Consider the following 20,610-nt stretch of genomic DNA (forward strand, 5'->3'; position numbering starts at 1 on the left):
TATTTGCAGTGTTGACCCTTCTTTTTCAAGACCTCTGCAATCCGCCCTGGCAGGCTGTCAATTAACTTCTGGGCCACATCCTGACTGATGGCAGCCCATTCTTACATAATCAATGCTTGGAGTTTGTCAGAATTTGTGGGTTTTTGTTTGTCCACCCGCCTCTTGAGGATTGACCACAAGTTCTCAATGGGATTAAGGTCTGGGGAGTTTCCTAGCCATGGACCCAAAATATCGATGTTTTGTTCCCCGAGCCACTTAGTGATCACTTTTGCCTTATGGCAAGGTGCTCCATCATGCTGGAAAAGGCATTGTTCGTCACCAAACTGTTCCTGGATGGTTGGGAGAAGTTGCTCTTGGAGGATGTGTTGGTACCATTCTTTATTCATGGCTGTGTTCTTAAGCAAAATTGTGAGTGAGCCCACTCCCTTGGCTGAGAAGCAACCCCACACATGAATGGTCTCAGGATGCTTTACTGTTGGCATGACACAGGACTGATGGTAGCGCTTGCTCTGAAATCTTCACAACAATTGAACCGCTCTCCTTGAAGTTCTTGATGATCCGGTAAATGGTTGATGTCGGTGCAATCTTATTGCCAGCAATATCCTTGCCTGTGAAGCCCTTTTTGTGCAAAGCAATGATGACGGCACGTGTTTCCTTGCAGGTAACCATGGTTGACAGAGGAAGAACAAATCTCTGAAACTGAAAACGCTTATCTCCCTCACTAGCTTTAAGCACCAGCTGTCAGAGCAGCTCAAAGATTACTGCACCTGTACATAGCCCATCTAAAATTTAACCGAAACGACTACCTCTTCCCCTACTTTATTTATTTATTTATTTATTTAGCTCTTTTTGCACCCCATTTTTCTACTTTGCACTTTCTTCCACTGCAAATCTACCATTCCAGTGTTTTACTTGCTATATTGTATGTACTTAGCCACCATGGCCTTTTTTTGCCTTTACCTCCCTTGTCTCACCTCATTTGCTCACATTGTATATAGACTTATTTTTCTACTGTATTATTGACTGTATGTTTGCTTTACTCCATGTGTAACTCTGTTGTATGTGTCAAACTGCTTGCTTTATCTTGGCCAGGTCGCAATTGTAAATGAGAACTTGTTCTCAATTTGCCTACCTGGTTAAATAAAGGTGAAATAAATATACATTCCAAGCACCACCCTCCTTTTGAAGCTTCCACTCTGTTATTCAAACTCAGATTGATCTCCAGCCTTGTCCTCGTCAGCACTCACACCTGTGTTAACGAGAGAATCACTGACATGATGTCAGCTGGTCCTTTTGTGGCAGGGCTGAAATGCAGTGGTAATGTTTTTTGGGGATTCAGTTCAATTGCATGGCAAAGAGGGACTTTGCAATTAATTGCAATTCATCTGATCACTCTTCATAACATTCTGGAGTATATGCAAATTGCCATCATACAAACTGAGGCAGCAGACTTCGACACAAATATTAATTTTCATTCTCAACTTTTGGCTGCGACTGTACATTCCTCTTTCATGCAGTCTGTTTGAATCTAACCTAACATAGCAGGCATAAGTGTACCCATCTCTGCCCGAGATGGGGGGGAAAGGCGCTATGCATTATGGTCTTTGTAGTTAATTACCATGTTTCTGCGCTCAACAATGCTGAATATTTTCTTAATGAAAACTACAACTCCCTTCAGCCCAGCGTGTCACTCGTGAATGATGTGATTTCTCTCTAGTGAAACGGCGTGTTGTGCTCAGAAAAATCAGAATCAATTTGGTCAATTAGTTTAATAACTGAAGAAAAAAATGTTAATCGTATGTTAATTGCTCAGCACTTGACTTGACACTTGAGACGGCTTGTGGTAATATAACAGTAGTCCACCCATACTCTCCTGGGTTTCTCTGACAGGTTTGGTGAAGGGAAGACAAAGGGTCTGTGTGTTTCTGGCATATTCATTGTGTCGTACCTCAAGCACATCGGTCAGGCTGTTTTCTTCATCTTAAGTCCCTCTTTGACTTAAGAGACACAGCGTCCTGTTTTTGAAATGGTCTACATCTAGCTAGTCGCTAGGTGGAAGGGTGCTTTTTTTAATTTTTATTATTATAATTTTTTTAATCTCAGGCAGTTGTGTGTGTGTGTGTGTGTGTTGCTTATGCCTCATTAGAGTAGGGATCTGAGTCTGAGTGTTGAGTAATGCTTGTGTAACATCGTTGGGGCCTATCACTGAGGGCTCTGAATAGCTGTTCTCCTTTCCTATTGTGAGCTAATCAGGATCTGTCCTCCATTTCCCTCAGTAGGATTAGTGCTGGAAGCTGTGTGTTCGTGTTCAGCAGTGTGTTTTGGGTCAGGCATGCTCTAACTGGCTAGGGTGTACTGTGTGTTAACTCCACACCTAGATTCATAGGTCACATTTCAGGAAATTATACTCCTGCCTAAGATTATGGATATACTGACGAGTTACTTGTCTCCCCGCCCTAACAGTGGGAGTCATTGTCCACAAAGCGGCATGGCAGGCTGTTTACCCTCCCGCGTATCCTTTCTTTGGATTGTGGAATACATCTCTTTATTTCATTACTTTTTTAAATGTTCTATAAGGATTGTTGATGTCAACCGCCTGTATTCAGTGGAGAGATGCTATGCTGCTACCCTCTTGCCATAAATATTCATAGACAACTCCGATAGTGTTTTTCCTCAGTTGCCAGGATGTCACATGTCCTACTTAAATCAGTACACTCGTAATAACCTAAGCGTTACGAAACTTCTATTCAATCAAATAAACCTCACGTAGCAAATAAGCCATTCATTTTCCTGTTGATCAAATTTGGCACTCTTATTGATCTCCGTACAGAACTCCTTGCTAAGTGGGTAAAAAGAAAAGAACGCCACCTGCTTTAGGGATACAGATTTTCTGCCGGAGTTGAGCCTCTTCACCTCTTCCTCTCTGCTCCTACTGCAAGGTGTTGAGCTCTACACAGAGTGATAGATATGACAGGGCCTCAAAACTGGGCCTTATCGAGTGCCAGTCATTTCATATTTTTTTTTTACCTGGTCCATGTTAGTTTTTGTGTCACAATTTGCTTAAATGTATCATGACTTATTCAAACAGCAATGTGTAATTAACCAAAAATAAACCAACATTCTGAAGAGGAAACCACGGCACGGGAATGCCCTGTCTGTCTGCAGTGCGTGTAGGGTCTATGTCTACCACTTTGTGTAGCCGTTAGCGACGCTAATGATGGCCTAACAGTCTTTGGTTAGATGGAAAGGCAATTAAAAGGTACTTGGCTAAATCAGGATTATTTGCCTCAATCCAGTGGCCATTTCTTCTGAAAACTCCATCACAAGTGTGCTACAGACGTAGTACATTTTTAATGAAATTGCAGAAATTATATCGCCTAATTAGCTTACTCCTGTCTAAACAGAAATAAATACAATCATACAAAATAGGCTACTTCACAAAGCATGGTTTGGCCTCAGAGGATCATTAGCTTCTTTTAAATGATATATCACAGTACCTACAGTAGGAAGGGACTGCAATGTGGGCAGCGCACGTGACAAATACTGCATATCCTCGGTGAGTGAGCATATTCACTCTTTATCGTTGTTCGTTCCGTGCTGCTTGAAAGTTCGTTTTTGTCATTTCTTCCTCCGGGTTAGACGTGTGTCATATTGTAGGCTATTTGTCTCCCCTTCTCGTAGCCCTGTTATATGGATCAGACAATGTCGCAATTAACGCTCTTTCTCAGTGTCAGCAGAGTAGGCTTCCCTGTAATTTGCAGAATTAAAAAAGATTCCGCTAATGTGTCCAGTCATTTATACAGAGTAGTAGAATTGCATGAAATGTGTTTAGAAAAGGCCAAGAAACATATCTGATATAGCCTGTAGCCTAGGCCTACTCTACACCACTACGCGCCCTCAGGGTATAAAACAAGGACGCAGCTAGCAATAAACTGCCATGTCGGCTTTGTTTCCTCGTCTCCTGACCGTCTGACCTCACTGTACTACAGATGATCCTTATCCAATAGAAAGACTGAGGGAGGAACCCCCCCCCCCTCACCATGACATTAGAGGTCACTTCAGTTTCTGTCCAATCAATCAGCCTTAATACCTCACACAGGGGGACAGAGGTGACCAACAACACAGATAATGATGCATTGAACAGTCTTTTTTCCAAACCGTGATTGAAATCATTATCTGTGTTGTAGGTCACCTCTGTCCCCCTGTGTGAGGTATTAAGGTCTTTCTATTGGATAAGGATCATCTGTGGTACATCAGTGTGGTCAGATGGTCAGGAGACGAGGAAACAAAGCCGACATGGCAGTTTATTTCGAGCTGCGTCCTTGTTTTACACCCTGAGGATTGTCCAGTCATCCCTTAATTATACTGTTCTGTGGGCATCATGTCCTCGTGCCCACATATTCCCGATTTAAATACAAAAATAAAACATTTTTTTTTAATGTTTTATTTTAGTTTTAATTCTTTCTCTACCCATCCATCCACAATGCCCACATGCCCATGATCGATGCCCTGACGTTCAACTGTAAATCGTGTTTGTCTTGTGACCTGTTCTTTCCCATCTCTCCTCTGTGTCCTGTGCCCATAGTCGATGCCCTGATTTTGGCATAACGTGATTGTTGTTCTGGCTCGGCCTGCCACCACACAGTAACAACATAGCCATGCTTGATCAATACCCTGGTGTTTTCGATCCTGAACTAGACCTACTGTATGCCCCCACGATGACCTACCTTTACAGTGTTTGTATTTCTGACCTAATCTGTGCCCTCTCATCCTTCCTCCAGAGTGCCCACATGCCCATGATCGATGCCCTAATGATGGCCTACACTGTGGAGATGATCAGCATAGAGAAGGTGGTGGCCTGCGTCAAACGCTTCTCCACCTTTAGCGCCTCCAAGGAGCTGCCCTTTGACCTGGAGGACGCCATGGTCTTCTGGATCAACAAGGTATGGTGGGAACACAAACTCTCTTTCTTGCGGACTCTGTTACATATAGTTGTCTGTCAGTGGCCTACATCGATCATGAGCTTGAGATGTTCAGAAAATGGAGCTCTAAAGAACTGAGTGAATGTTGCTTTTGTTCCAGGTGAACCTGAAGATGAGGGAGATCACAGAGAGCGAGCTGAAGGTCAAGCAGCACCCGCTGGAGTCTCCCAGTCACCAGAAGGTAAGGCTGGAGCCCCACAGATCTCATGGCACTCCCACAGAGAGAGAACAAGGAAACTGGCCCCCATGGAGCTATTTTGATGCATCCTTACAGCGATTGCTGCTCTCGATGCATCAAGTCTCTGGACTGCAGTCCATGCCTCCAGGACACATTGCAAGAATAATTGGCGTTTAAAAACCAATTTATTTTTATTTATTCACATTAGTCTCATGGAGATGACATCCGTTTCAACAGAGACGTGGTCCAAGTCTACAGAGCTCTTTATCTACTGCCATTTGGGGTTGAATCCTGAGTGACCTTTTTTCTCCTAACCCTTAACCCGGAAGCAGATCCAATCCTGTCTGTGACCTCTGACCTTTTGCTCCTATTCTCCCTGTCCCCCCCCCCCTTCCCTGCTACTTGGATAGTCTCCCTCCAAATGGTATTGGAAACTAGTACCTGTAAGTTGGCTGCTAGTAATCCCCCCTCCTCCCTCTTGCACGCATAGTTCTGTGTCGATGTGCACACCACACCATCGTGGCTCATCCAAGCCCATTCTGTGCTGCTTGTAGCCAGTGAGTCAGCCAGCCAGTGGGAGAAGGCTGGTATCTTTGTGTTAAGAATGTCACAAATGTCTGGTGGTTTTGGTAATTTGCTAAACTACATTTTGGCCCTTTCATTTCAAGCCCCTGCAGACTGTGCAATCATGATAGGTGGTGTGTTTGTCTGAGTGAGTGTGTGAAGAGATGTCTGGGTGAGAGAGCCGTGAATGCATCTCTCAGCCCCTGCTTTCCTTATTTGCTTGTACTGAGATGTTGGCGCCATTGCCACCTGTGCCCGCAAACTCTGTCATGCCCACCCCTCCTATGCTGTCTGCTATGCCCATGTGGTCTCTCCCTGGCCTCTCGTCTTTTTACTTGCCCAAGGTCTCCTTCTTACTCTCTGCTGTCTGTGTGTCTCAGTCTGATTTCATGCACGCCTTGGCCCAATGCATGCTGGAGCCAGAGGAGCTGGAGTCCTCCATAGTGGTACAGTTCCAGTAGTCCTTATCCTCTGTAGACCTCTCACTACTTCTCTCCCTTCTGTAGGGTGGATGGGAAACCTTTAGTCCTGGTTGTCTAGTTGTTCTCCAGTTACCCTTATAGAATTAGCATAATTGTGTCAGAATAGTATTTGAGATACAGATGAAGTCGGAAGTCTACATACACTTCAGCCAAATACATTTAAACTCAGTTTTTCACAATTCCTGACATTTAATCCAGGTAAAAATTCCCTGTCTTAGGTCAGTTAGGATCACCACTTTATTTTAAGAATTTCAAATGTCAGAATAATAGTAGTGATTTATTTAGGCTTTTATTTCTTTCATCACATTCCCAGTGGGTCAGAAGTTTACATACACTCAATTAGTATTTGGTAGCATTGCCTTTAAATTGTTTAACTTCGGTCAAACGTTTCGGGTAGCCTTCCACAAGCTTCCCACAATAAGTTGGGTGAATTTTGGCCCATTCCTCCTGACAGAGTTGGTGTAACTGAGTCAGGTTTGTAGGATCCTTGCTCGCACACGCTTTTTCAGTTCTGCCCACCAATTTTCTATGGGACTGAGGTCAGGGCTTTGTGATGGCCACTCCAATACCTTGACTTTGTTGTCCTTAAGCCATTTTGACACAACTTTGGAAGTATGCTTGGGGTCATTGTCCATTTGGAAGACCCATTTGCAACCAAGCTTTAACTTCCTGACTGATGTCTTGAGATGTTGCTTCAATATATCCACATAATTGTCCTTCCTCATGATGCCACCTATTTTGTGAAGTACACCAGTCCCTACCGCAGTAAAGCACCCCCACAACATGATGCTGCCACCCCTGTGCTTCACGGTTGGGATGGTGTTCTTCGGCTTGCAAACCTCCCCCTTTTTCCTCCAAACATAACGATGGTCATTATGGCCATACAGTTCTATTTTTGTTTCATCAGACCAGAGGACATTTCTCCAAAAAGTACTATCTTTGTCCCCATGTACAGTTGCAAACCGTAGTTTGGCTTTTTTATGACGGTTTTGGAGCAGTGGCTTCTTCCTTGCTGAGCGGCCTTTCCGGTAATGTGGATATAGGACTCGTTTTACTGTGGATATAGATACTTTTGTACCTGTTTCCTCCAGCATCTTCGCAAGGGCCTTTGCTGCTGTTCTGGGATTGATTTGCACTTTTCGCTCCAAAGTACGTTAATCTCTAGGAGACAGAACGCGTCTCCTTCTTGAGCAGTATTACGGCTGCGTGGTCCCATGGTGTTTATACATTCGTACTATTGTTTGTACAGATGAACGTGTTACCTTCAGGTGTTTGGAAATTGCTCCCAAGGATGAACCAGACTTGTGGAGGTCTACAATTTTTTTGTTGTTGAGGTCTTGGCTGATTTCTTTTGCTTTTCCCATGATGTCAAGCAAAGAGGCACTGAGTTTGAAGGTAGGCCTTGAAATACATCCACAGGTACACCTCCAATTGACTCGCATGATGTTTATTAGCCTATCCGAAGCTTCTAAAGCATGACATAATTTTCTGGAATTTTCCAAGCTGTTTAAAGGCACAGTCAATGTCACAAGAATTTTCCATCCCGATGATAACTAAACAATTATTTAAGGTTTGTAAGACCCTGGGTTTAATAATAATTAGGCAAAGACTCAGATTCTGCAAAAGGTTCGTAAGCTTTATTCAGAGAACGTTCTAAAGTCAACCAAAATGTGAGCAGTCCTTATAACCCCCTCTACGCGCGCGCACACACACACACACACACACACACACACACAGGTTTATCACTTTTCTACCAGCCTTGGCAGTTTCTCGCTGTTCCTTTCCTCCCCAGATAAGAGATGCCTTGGAAGGGCCCTCCTATTGTCAGCTTTTTCAGAGTTATCATGTGTAGTCTACCAGCCTTTGTTTTCTCAACAATACATTTCTCCCTCTTAACTTGTCCCACATTACTACATAGTAACACAATGGTCTAGTCACACATATTATGGAATTATGACTCTTAACACATTCTATACATTTATATACGATTTCAGGGTGGAATCCTTTAGTCATTACTTTAAACATATAAATTCCTTTATCAGTCAACTTAGAGTATGTAAAATTCTGACCCACTGAAATTGTGATACAGTGAATTATAAGTGAAATAATCTGTCTGTAAACAATTGTTGGAAAAATTACTTGTCATGCACAAAGTAGATGTCCTAACCGACTTGCCAAAACTATAGTTTGTTAACAAGAAATTTGTGGAGTGGTTGACAAACGATTTTTAATGACTACAACCTAAGTGTATGTAAACTTCCGACTTCAACTGTAAGTGTTTTGTATTATGTTAGTTACCCTTGTAGAATTACCATAATGGTGTCAGAATAGTATTCGAGGTGTGTTGTATTATCATAGTTACCCTTATTATGCCCTAAAAATGTGTAGACAGATTGCAGACAGTGCGTGTAGTAACATGGTTAATTGTTGCAGTAAATGTTTAGTATGGTTCAGCTGGAGCCATAAGTACCGAACTGGCCTGGCTAGTAGACTACAGCAGTGATGAATTCAATAGGCTAACTCGGTGAGGGTTCCACAACACCGTTAGCCAGCAGAAGTGGGCCAGTGATTCCCATGTGTTCCTTCCTCTGTGCCAGTGGCCTGGTTTGACTATGCTGACAGTGACACAGCATTCCCAGAGAGGGGTGGGTGTCAGGCCAACCATGGCTCCATATCACCGCTCTATGAAGCAGGGGTTCTCAAAGTGGGGTCTGCAGGGGGTCTGTGGCCAGATCTCCCCCCCCCCCCCCCCACCAAAAAAACCACATTTTTGTTCAAGTGATCCGTGGAATAAGTTTAGCAGGTGTTAAACAGTGAAATTGTATACGAATAATATTAATGTTCTTAACCTTACAACATGGTCCTGGGAGGCTCACAGGGATATTGGTATCCACAGAACTTCACCAATTGTACATTTTTCAACTCAATACTTGTATTTCCCCCCTCCCCTATTTATTTTTTTCTTCACTTTTTTTCATATTTTTTTTTTTTACATAAATGCACTAATTTCAGTTTTAAGATGGCTAAGTTTTCTCTCTGCCTCATGGCAAAATGTGTAGAATTACAGGATATTAATGTAGCTTGAAAAATGCAAAATTTTCTCTCTGATGCCAAGGGATTTAAAATGTTCCTTCCCAGGGCCCGAGACACAGTACAACTCTTGTATGCTATTTTTATCTCACTCGAGTTCTGATTATGAGGGGGTCTCTAATGAACTTGCTATCGCAAAAGGGGTCTCTGGCCCCAAAAAGTTTGTGAATCCCTGCTATAAAGGACCACCCCACTCATCTCCACCCACCTAAACACAGACTGGGGCTTATTCAGGGAATGCCACTGAATTAATTCAGAGAATCATTTCTGGTCTAGATAATGAACTTCTGTTTTTCACCAGGGCATCATGTCTGCTCTCGTCATGACATTTTCATCCTTCTAAACGTTGCCTTCCACTGAATAAGCACTAGGCTATATGATGTAGGCCATGACTGTGTATATGACTGGACAAAGCCATGCATCACGTGACACCATTCATACATATGTGAAGACTCGATAGCACATTTGAAGCCAAGGAAGTCTTAAGATGGCGTATCATATTGATATTTATGTAGACATAACAGTTCGAGCTACTCCAGGAAGTGATGTTGCTGGCTAGCTCAGTGCTGCCCCCTCATTGAACATTTCAAGTTGAAGTCTGACTGGGGTACTGCAGGCTGCCATTAGCAACTCAATTATCCTTAACTTCTTGTGTGCGATTTTAATTTACAATTTTTATAATCTGTTCAAGGACATCTGGTGTAATAGAAGCAGTTAATGGTACCATGATTGTCTTCGAAAATGTGTATTTATTTACATGAAGATTGTCCACAGATTGCCATTTTCTCCATAATAATGGGGGATCGTTTTCTGCAAACGATGTCTGCAGTACCGTGGTCGGCCTTGAACTTAGTGGCTTAAGTGAGAGGGGGTAGTCATTCTCCTCTGGATGGAGCCTAATAAGCCAGCCTTATCTCTTTGTATTCCTCTCTGACTCTCTCCCTTCCCCTGGTGGTCAGGTGAGGTACCGCAGGGAGCAAGCCTTGGGCCGCCAGCTGCCCTTCTTCCCCCTGCTGGAGGATCTGATGAGGGACGTGTGTGACGGCGCCGCCCTCCTCACCGTGGTCCACTACTACTGTCCTGACCACATGAAGCTCCACGGTACATCATGGGACGCCATCTGTCCTCAACAAACTGGGGTTTCATCATTTAGATGTTAAATCTATCCTATTTTCTCCCTGATTGGTCAGGAATCCCAAATTTGTCTGACCTCAAACAATCAGTAAAATCATGTCTTTAACCTCTTTTGTAATTTAAATGGTCCATTTAGTTCTACTCTAGATCTATGTTGTGGACATTAGACATTAAATCTGTGTTGTTTGACTGTGCCAAGGAGGGTTGCATGTGACATTTCTAAACATCAGGTCAATGAGCTCCATCCTGACCTTTTTGACCTCTGTCTATCAGATATCTGTCTGAAGGAGGTGACCTCCATAGCTGACAGTCTGTACAACATTCAGCTGCTCAAGCAGTTCTCAAATGAATATCTTAACAAGAGCTTCTACCTAACCATGGAAGACATGCTCTACTCTCCACTGGTTCTCAAGGTAAATAAGTCCTTTGGTATTTGTCACTGTAGCTGGGTTTTTCCCTGTCACTGTAGCTGGGTTTTTCCCTATCTTTGTAACTTTGAGGATTTTGTTTTTCTGTGTTTCTAAGGAAGCACTTGATTCATTGATGGTTTTGGTAACATGTTGTATGTCATTGTAGTTGAGTTTCTCTGACGTGGTTCTTGTTTTCACTACTCAGCACAATGTGATGGTGTTCATCGCTGAGCTCTTCTGGTGGTTTGAGACCGTCAAGCCAGAGTTTGTCCAACCCAGGACGGAGGAGTTCAGAGATGGTGAGGATCATCTCTATGGGTGTGTTGTGGTCTGAATGGGATGGATCAACAAATCTGTTGAACCTGCAGGACAGGGAAAAGGAGTACTTTAGGACTTCTTCCTTATAGAACATGTGGTTCAACTAGTGTCTTTTGTCATTTCTTCCAATGACATTTCAATGCAAATGTGTAAATGATCCCCATGCAATGTCAATAGTCTAATATATAGTGTTTAGATTTAGCTAATAATAATAATAATAATTGATTTTGGATGAACTTGACCAGAAGTTAAAATGAGCAGCTGCAGTATTTTTTTATTTGTTTCACCTTTATTTAACCAGGTAGGCTAGTTGAGAACAAGTTCTCATTTACAACTGCGACCTGCCAAGATAAAGCAAAGCAGTTCGACACATACAACAACAGAGTTACACATGGAATAAACAAACATACAGTCAATAATGCAGTAGAAAGTCTATATAGAGTGTGTGCAAATGAGGTAAGAAGGGAGGTAAGTCAATAAATAGGCCATGGTGGCAAAGTAATTACAATATACCAATTAAACGCTGGAGTGATAGATGTGCAGAAGATGAATGTGCAAGTAGAGCTACTGGGGTGCAAAGGAGAAAGATAAATACAGTATTGGGATGAGGTAGTTGGATGGGCTATTTACAGATGGGCTATGTGCAGTGATCTGTGAGCTGCTCTGACAGCTGGTGCTTAAAGCTAGTAAGGGAGATATGTCTCCAGCTTCAGTGATTTTTGCAGTTCGTTCCAGTCATTGGCAGCAGAGAACTGGAAGGAAAGGCGGCCAAAGGAAGAATTGCCTTTGGGGATGACCAGTGAAATATACCTGCTGGAGAGCGTGCTACGGGTGGGTGCTGCTATGGTGATCAGTGAGCTGAGATAAGGTGGGGCTTTACCTAACAAAGACTTGTAGATGACCTGGAGCCAGTGGGTTTGGCAACGAGTATGAAGCGAGGGCCAGCCAACGAGTGTGTATAGGTCGCAGTGGTGGGTATTATATGGGGCTTTGGTGACAAAACGGATGGCACTGTGATAGACTGCATCCAATTTGTTGAGTAGAGTGTTGGAGGCTATTTTGTAAAAGACATCTCTGAGGATCGGTAGGATGATCAGTTAAGTACACTAGTTACATTATTCTCAAATTCTCCACCTCTTACCCACCTCTGTTTTGATTGACACCTCTCCACTTTTCTCACAACAGCCCGAGCCATGGCTCAGCCGAAGAGTGCCCGCACCTCAGTGCCCATCTCCAATGCCACCAAGCGCAGCTTTCAGGTTACCCCTGGCATCCCAGAGGCCTCGCTGTCTCTTTCTGCCCAGAGCAGCCCTGATGGCAGGTACTCCCTGTACCCTGCTGAAGGCTCTGACCCTCTGTAAGTTTCTCCTTCCTCTATGTCCACCCACCCTTCTCATTTCTTCAACCTGTTTATTTCTCTCCTAGTTAGCTAGACAGGGATGAAGAGTTCTTTTAAAAAAAATGCCAAGTGTTGATACTCAGTTCTCTCACCTCTTGGCTTCCAGCCCACCACTTTCTACCTTTGCTTTGTCCTACACTGTGTTCATCAATGTTAATTAATTGATGTTTCACAGTACATCCAGCCTTGTTGAAAACAAATAAATTGATAGCTTTGTAATACCACCACCATTTCAGAGACCATTGCTTATCATGTGCTGGTTGTTCAGAGGGATGGTCAAAGATCAGCTGATTGGATTAAAGGGACAGTAGGTCATAATGTCAACTGACTGGTAGTTTGCCTGTAAGGTCTGTGGTTATGGAGAAAAGACGATGTTTGTTGCTTAGTTCGCACTTCTTATGATTCTTTAAAAATGAAAGCAATAAAATCTCCAGTGATTCCCTGTGAGAATACGAGACCGATAATGTTGTAGAAAATGTGGGGTCAATCTCCTTTACTAAAGGTGTAAGAGGGGCTAATCCCTAAAACTGTGTTGGTACTTAAGACCTTCTGAATGAATTAACATTTGCCAAGAAATAATATATTAAGACCTACTGAATGCAATCACACAGCCTGGATAAAATATATCCTGCAAAGATGGAATTGGAATTTGATCTGCTGCTTAGAGATATCCTGCAATGATGGATTGTGAATGTTGACTGCTACGGTACTGCTAAAAGATTGGATTTGGTAGGTAATCTAAGTGGTTTGTGCCATTTTGATTATTTTCAGTAACAAGGGATGTCCTGGGGAAGCCTTCAGCCCCTCCCACCCACTCCTCCCCCTAAGGCAGAGACAGCAGCAGGGAGAGGACGGATCAGGTGAGGCCACTACAGCACACTACAGTTATCATTTACTATAGAAGACTACTAAAAACTATCCATAGCTTTATACAAGTTACATTTAGCCCTTTCTGATGGCTGTGTAGTTTTTATTATAGTGTAATATTATTACAGCTCATATTTCAACGGATGTCTGTTCTGTAGGTAGCTGTGTGATCTATGTTGTCTGTGTATCTAGGCATCAGAAACCGCTCCAACTCCTTGGAGAACAAACATCCACGAGGCTCAGTGCAGGCCTGGTCTGACAGGACACAGAGGTGTAGTATGAGAATAACACTGACCTCCCTTCTTGCTCTGAAATGTCTTACAATCAATGCATGTTTCAGAGATTTGGGTGGCTAATTGGGGGATATTTCACCGAAATCTGTAATTTTGTAATTAAAACAAACCCTTTTCTTCTTGATGTCCAATGTTGTGCATCTCACATCTTCCCCTCTTTCTCTAGGCCGATGTCTACGCTCAACCCGTACACATTTGGCATCTCAGCCACTGACAGCGATGCTGACATTGCCTCTGGTGACAGTGTGAGTCTGGCTCGCTCCATCAGTAAAGACAGTCTGGCCTCTAACGTAGTCAACCTCACCCCCAAACACCAGGTTCTCACCCCCCAGGGCCACGCCCAGGTAGGCTGTGCCCCAGTCAGCCCTGCCCCCCGCCGAGTCAACGGTCACGGTCTTCTGGGAAACGTCAATATGGAGGAGGAGCTTGTGTCCGTGATGAGGACAAACGCATCAGCCTCTCTCCCCAGTCAGGGAGAGGCGACGCAGCGAACTGCTGGGGCCGAGCCCAAGGATTGTTCTTATTTTGAACCTCTGATGCCTGCTGTGTTGAAATCGGCGAAAGAGAAGTCTGTATACCTGAACAAGGAGGAGGAGAGTGGGGAGGTGGGTCGATCGCGGGGAGGGGGTTCTATCCGGAGAGTAGAAGGGGGACCTGAACTTGTGGCGTCAGCCAGGAGGAAAACCACCACCAGCCTAAACCGGACCTGCACTCCCGCCTCTAGTGGGGAGTTTGACTTGTCTACTGAGACCTCACTGGCTGTGCCACTCCAGGGACAGGGGGCCTTCAATCCTATGGTCACAAGCAGTGTGGACCCCGACTCCAGCGTTTCAGCAGGTGGCTTCTACCTCCATTCTGACAGCGAAGACCAGGAGCCAGACCTGGACGAGGCTCATGATGAAGACCTGGATGAAGCCCTCACCACAAAGGACCCAACCAGGAAGACCTTTGACGAGGAGGAGGAGTCAGCCAAGCTTATGGAGGACCTGAAGGTGAAAGAAAAGAGGGACAAGGACAAAGGAGATGATTGTAGTAGCGGTCGCTCGAGCCCCTGTCTCAGCACCCACTCCCAGGCCAGCAGCCTAGCCAGCGGCAGCGTACGCATGACCAGCTTCGCTGAGCGCAAGGCCCAGCAGCGCTTTGGCAGCAACCAGGACCTGCGAACCAGTGCCTCCAGCTCCCAAAGGACCACCCCGGATGGCTCTGAGTGCAGCGGGCCCCTGTCCCTGCCCACCTCCCGGAGGCTGAAGATGGACCAGAGCCCCTCCATGCCCCAGGGGGGGCGGGGAGACGGGGGAACCAACATGCTGGTTTCTGAGCTGGTTCAGCTCCACATGCAGCTAGAGGAGAAGAGGAAGGCCATCGAGCACCAGAAGAAGAAGATGGAGATGCTGTCAGCCAGGCAGAGACAGAAGCTGGGCAAGGCTGCCTTTCTGCACATCGTCAAGAAGGGCAAGAGCGACACCCTGCCCAACCCGCTCAAAACAGACTACTGCAAAGAAGAACTCAATGGGGACAAAGGGGGAAGCTCAAAAGATGACTCTTGCGTGGACGCTCTGAGAGGGGCCAAAAAGACTGAGTCTGCCACCTCGCCGGTCCCAGATGCCTTAGAGATGGTGGACAAGAAGGGCAGCTGTAGTCCTGGTCTGCTGCTGGATGATGAGCTGGACCTGGATGAGTGTAACCACTCCATTGAGATGCTGAATGACGCCATCGGTAGTATCCAGCAGCAGATGATGCAGCTTTCCCTCCAGCAGGACCTGCTGATGAAACAGAACGTACAGTCCCCTCCCAGGGTCCCGTCTCCCTGCTCAGTCAACGAGAAGACCTGTGGAGCTGAACCCAAGGCCCGACCTGCTGTCCACTTTGTGGATTTGGGAAGCGGCGCACCAACCACCGGCACCGCTCCATCCAGGAAACCCCCCAAGCTGAGTTCGGCCCGTGGCCCCAGGACCAAGCCCTCAGAGCTGAAGCTGGCCAAAGAGCACGGCAGGCCGGGCCTGGCATCAAGCAGGGCTATCACCCCCTCCCACAGCCTGGAGACCCTGCCTCACCTGAGGCAGTTTCCTGGGGGCAGGTCCCCCAGGGCGGACCACTCTGACGTCAGCTCCAGAACCCCCTCTGCAGGTGTAGAGACAATCAGTGGGCAGGACAAGCCTGGACGTAGTGCCACCTTCAGGCTCCACGACGAGGCTAACCTGCGCACAGCGGCCCGTATCGACCCAGTGGTCGTCACCCCAGAAGTGTCCTTTGAGCCGTGCCTGTCCAGTACCCTGAGGGAGGGGGAGCTGAACTCCTCCGACGGCTCGGGGAAGGAGAACATCCCCTCGGAGGAAGTGTCGAGGAGCAAAGCCCCCCTGATCGAGGTGGACCTGTCAGACCTGAAGGACCCAGAGGAGATGGAGGGAGACAGGGGGCAGGACAGCACCATGGATGGGGAGGAAGGGGAACAGAAGTCTGGCCTGGGATTCTTCTTCAAGGTACATCTGAAATGTAGTCTTTTTACATTGTGTGTGTGTGTGTGACACACACACACACACACAAGATGTGTTCTACTTGACAGTAATTTTATGTCTGGGTGAATGTCTATTGATTATAACATGAAAAGCACCAAATTCAATGACCGCAAACAGGACAGGGGAAGAAATTACATGTTTTTTATAGTTGTACAAAATTGTCTTGGAAGGAATAGTATGAAATTCTCCATAAGAAAAAAAAATCTAAAGTACCTCTTACTAGCCACTAATGTAGAAAAAGGGCAGGAGACGAAGAGGATACACAGCAGGCAATCGTTTGGCATAAATTAAGTTGTATTGAATTGAATTGAGGAAATTGATACCAGTATTGATCAAGTGTTACTTTTTGTGCTACAGGATGAACAGAAGGCAGAGGATGAACTGGCTAAGAAGAGAGCAGCTTTTCTAATAAGGCAGCAGAAGAAGGCTGAGGAGGCCCGGCTACGAAAAATGCAGCTGGAGGCTGAGACTGAACAGAAACGGGAAGAGGCCAGGTAACGAACATTGCCTCTACAACCAAATCAAAACTGTCTGTTAGACAAGACCTACTGTTCAGGTAGGATAAGACCATGTCCACAGACTACTGTAACAGCAACACCTCCACAACCCTCCCACAATAGTCACACGTTTGGACATTAGTGTATCTGTTCTATTTACCTTGAATATTGACTCATTGATAACGCAGACGAGCAACGGCATTCCTCTTCTGCCCTGCATTAGAGAAAATTCCAACACAGGACCTTCTAACGTGTTTTGACACTTGAGATGCATTTTAAATACATTGTGACTCCGTCTATTCAAATGCAGCAGTTGTTGAGCCTGTGGTCTGTCTCCCCCCAGGCGGAAGGCGGAGGAGGACAGGATGAGGAAGGAGGAGGAGAAGGCCCGTAGGGAACTCATCAAGGAGCAGTACCTGAGGAGGAAGCAGCAGGAGCTGATGGAGGAGCAGGGCCTGGGCAGCCCCACCAAGCCCAAGACTGCCAAGACCAAGCTCAAGAAACCCAGTCACCAGACTCACAGACCCAAGTCTGCATTCAGCAGAGAGGAGATCTCTAGCGACACCTTCTCCTCCAAGGGCTCTTCTTCTACACGTAAGAAACACCTTTCTAGTCCAGGGGTTTCTAACTGGTGTCCCAGAGGGCCGCGGTTCTGCAGACTTTTACTCCACTACTGTACTAACAGATCTGATCCAGCTGGGCTGGAGGAAAACACCTGCTGACACTGGTTCTCCTTCATCTAGGCCACATTTTATACATCTCAATTATCATTGAGACAATATTGCGGTCATGCATTTCTGTGTGTGACGATAGTAGTGTAATGGGAAGAGTTAGCTATACTAAGATAGCGTCTCTGTTTTGGTTCTCTGTAGCTGACAACCTGAGCAGTGTCCAGTCAGGCTCTAGTCTGTCCCTGGCCTCCGCTGCCACCACCGAGGCAGACAGCGTCAACTCTGGAGGGCCAGGCTCCCAACGGTAAGTAACCCAAATGTGTGGGTGGTTGGGAGTTTTTTGATTTGTGTGTTCTCTCTGTGTGACATTTTAAAACCTCTTGTTTTCTCTGCTGTCCGTTGCCAGGGGTGAGTCTGTGGAGTCGTTCCCAGGCCTGAGTCGGAACGCCAGTCGGAACACTGAGAGAGACTGGGACAATGGATCCACTGCGTCTTCCATCACCTCCATGGCAGAATACACTGGTCAGTACAAGTCACCACCTTTAGCATATCAAGCTATTACACGCCCCTATAATGGTCCCATTAAACCGTTGCGCTGCTCACTTTCTCCTCATGTCTCCGTGTATGTTAACGTCTAATGTTAAGACCTGTCTTTCCACTGTCCTCAGGTCCCAAGCTGTTCAGGGAGCCCAGTTCCAAGTCCAACAAGCCAATCATCTTCAATGCCATCTCCCATTGCTGCCTCGCTGGCAAAGTCAACGAACCCCAGAAGAACACCCTACTAGAGGTGAAGTATCATCTTACTGTTAAATACTGTTATATAACAGGTGGTTCTAATCCTGAATGCTGATTGGTTAAAACCTCATTCCAGCTGGTGTCTATTCCACAAGTTGTGCTGTTAAATGCTATTACCAAGTACTCCAGAACCAGTGGTAACACCCCCTCTCCTCTGACTCCTCTGTCTGATCCCAGGAGCTGGAGAGAGTAGATGCACACCACCTGATGATCCTGTTTAGGGATGGGGGCTGCCAGTTCCGGGGGGTCTACTCCTACTTCCCAGACACGGAGGAGATCCTCAAGCTGACCGGCACGGGCCCCAAGAGCATTAGCAAGAAGATGATCGACAAGCTTTACAAGTACAGCTCGGACCGCAAGCAGTTCACTGTCATCCCCGCCAAGACCGTGTCGGTTAGCATAGACGCCATCACCATCCACAACCACCTGTGGCAGGCCAAAAGAACCACTGTGCCAAAGAAGAGCGGGAAATAATCCGGGGAGGCCCCTGGAACTCACCCTGAGGAACCCCACCTAGGGTCCATTCTACCATGTTCTGCTGGATAGACTGCATTGACGTCCACAGCCAATAAAACTCCCCCTCTATCAAGGATGGTCAGACATGTGGCTCTTTCAGTTGACACTCATGTGGGGGAATGTATCAATGGGTACATGTACTGGTGGCCTGCCAGTGACATTGTCATCGGTTCTGTTTTTCTATAGACTAAGAAGCATGTGTCATTTTTTTTCATGTGGTGGATGTCTTTTTACTTGAAGTATTTATTGGTTTGGCACTGAAATGGTTGAGCTCCGCAGTAGCAAAATGCGCTACGGCTTCCCTCTCTCTCTCGTTTGAGTCCATTTGAGGGGGTGGGTGGTTCTCTCACTCTATGACCCATTCAACCCCCCCATCCTCCTCTCTCTTGTTGGAGGGGGTAGGTGGTTCTCAATCTCTCCACTTCAAAATCTGACCTGAGATGACCAGTTTATGTTATTTTAGGACTTCTACGACCAGTGTTCTGCAACAAATCAATCTCCAGCATAACTAACTAGCGACCAGACAAGCATTGCCAACTTTGCCTCTCCCTTCTCTCTGTCCAATGTGCTGCTCTAAACGGTCTCCTGTTTGTTACTGGGCTCCCAGACCATCTGCTGGCCTTCTACAAGCATCATACTGCTAGTATCAACTGTCTATTTATTCAAACTCTTTTAAACTTGCGCAGTGCAGCCCGTCGTAGCACTGTCTATCTGGGATGTAGAATAGTGACGATTGTTTTTAAACTACTCATCTAGTCTCCTTTAGGCCTTTTAAAACGAGGGGGTAAAGACGTGCGGGGAATAATAGGCTTTGGTACTCTCCGAAATGTCATGATGCTAATTTTGTACGTTTTTGTGTTTATTTTTTTTAATGGAAAACTGTGGTTGGTTATACAGTAATTGGCGCTGATGTGTTTTTCGTAACATTACATGAATCGGTATGGCGTACGTTAGCTAGCTATAGCTAGTCATTTCTCTCCACTAGGCACTACTACGTCCTGTATAAAGGTGCACTCCGCTCATCACGTTTCAAAGGCTTTTATCATGCAATGTACCCCCTCCCTTCTACCCCATGAGTGATCGGCTACCCACCATGGGTGGGGTCATTTCAATTCCAATCAATTCAGGAAGTAAAATGAAAGTTGTATTTTTGTTTACTTCCTGAATTGACGAAATTGACCCCAACCCTGCTAAGCCAGCTTTTCTCCCCTCCCCCAGAGAGCTGCATGCTCTTGTTCTGAAGAGTGTGTGTATGTTCTGCTGTAACCCGTTTGAATGACAGTATTTAATATATTCATAATGGGTCACTCTGTGGGACTGTGGTCTAGTTATTTACCTACCGACCGACATTAAAGAACATTCCTGAAAGGTGTCAACAAACACTGCCACCATTTTATTTTTTTTTCTCTGTCCAAGTGCTTATTATTAGATACCGTATGTTGGCCTCAAGAACAACTAAGTGTTGCACGTGCACTTTACTCACTGATTACAGAAAGTGGAAATCAACTTTAAAAGGGCATTCAAAATGTATTGCAGAAGGAAGATGGTATATTTTTCATAACTGAACTCCTGTGCACTCCAAACTGAAACCTTTCCCGAACTAAAACCAAACACTAAGATTTAAGAATGGGTGACCAGTCAACTAAAATAACCTCCTTCCTTCACTAATACTGCAGTCACCAAAAATATATAGAGTACTTGATTATAATTTTCTATAGATCTTTTGTATGTTAGTGTTTTTGTCTACTAAAATATTATATTGTCATTAATCACTATTTGTGTGTACTTCCCATCCCTGTTCATTTGACTATTTCTTTGATCATACCATCTATTTATTTTTAAATGGAAGCACTGAAACTGAATAAATTTTTAAAGGTATTAAAACACATTTCAATCTT

The 20,610-nt window shown here is 45.2% G+C and overlaps 1 protein-coding gene across 1 annotated transcript in view; it reads left to right on the forward strand.

The window, feature by feature from the left end:
• LOC106579797 (calmodulin-regulated spectrin-associated protein 1-B) overlaps positions 1-20,610 on the forward strand; it is a 41,812-nt gene extending 21,202 nt beyond the window's left edge. The window contains exons 4-18 of the mRNA XM_014159983.3: positions 4,782-4,943; positions 5,083-5,163; positions 10,256-10,397; positions 10,704-10,843; positions 11,046-11,139; positions 12,344-12,515; positions 13,329-13,417; positions 13,617-13,695; positions 13,884-16,197; positions 16,591-16,727; positions 17,074-17,324; positions 17,603-17,705; positions 17,808-17,923; positions 18,070-18,188; positions 18,374-20,610. Of these exons, the coding sequence (XP_014015458.1) occupies positions 4,782-4,943; positions 5,083-5,163; positions 10,256-10,397; positions 10,704-10,843; positions 11,046-11,139; positions 12,344-12,515; positions 13,329-13,417; positions 13,617-13,695; positions 13,884-16,197; positions 16,591-16,727; positions 17,074-17,324; positions 17,603-17,705; positions 17,808-17,923; positions 18,070-18,188; positions 18,374-18,670 (4,296 nt within the window). The 3' untranslated portion in view covers positions 18,671-20,610. The remainder of the gene's footprint in view (positions 1-4,781; positions 4,944-5,082; positions 5,164-10,255; positions 10,398-10,703; positions 10,844-11,045; positions 11,140-12,343; positions 12,516-13,328; positions 13,418-13,616; positions 13,696-13,883; positions 16,198-16,590; positions 16,728-17,073; positions 17,325-17,602; positions 17,706-17,807; positions 17,924-18,069; positions 18,189-18,373) is intronic.

Source organism: Salmo salar, chromosome 20, assembly GCF_965601325.2.
Source record: "Salmo salar chromosome 20, fSalSal1, whole genome shotgun sequence".
Classification (NCBI taxonomy): Eukaryota; Metazoa; Chordata; class Actinopteri; order Salmoniformes; family Salmonidae; genus Salmo; species Salmo salar.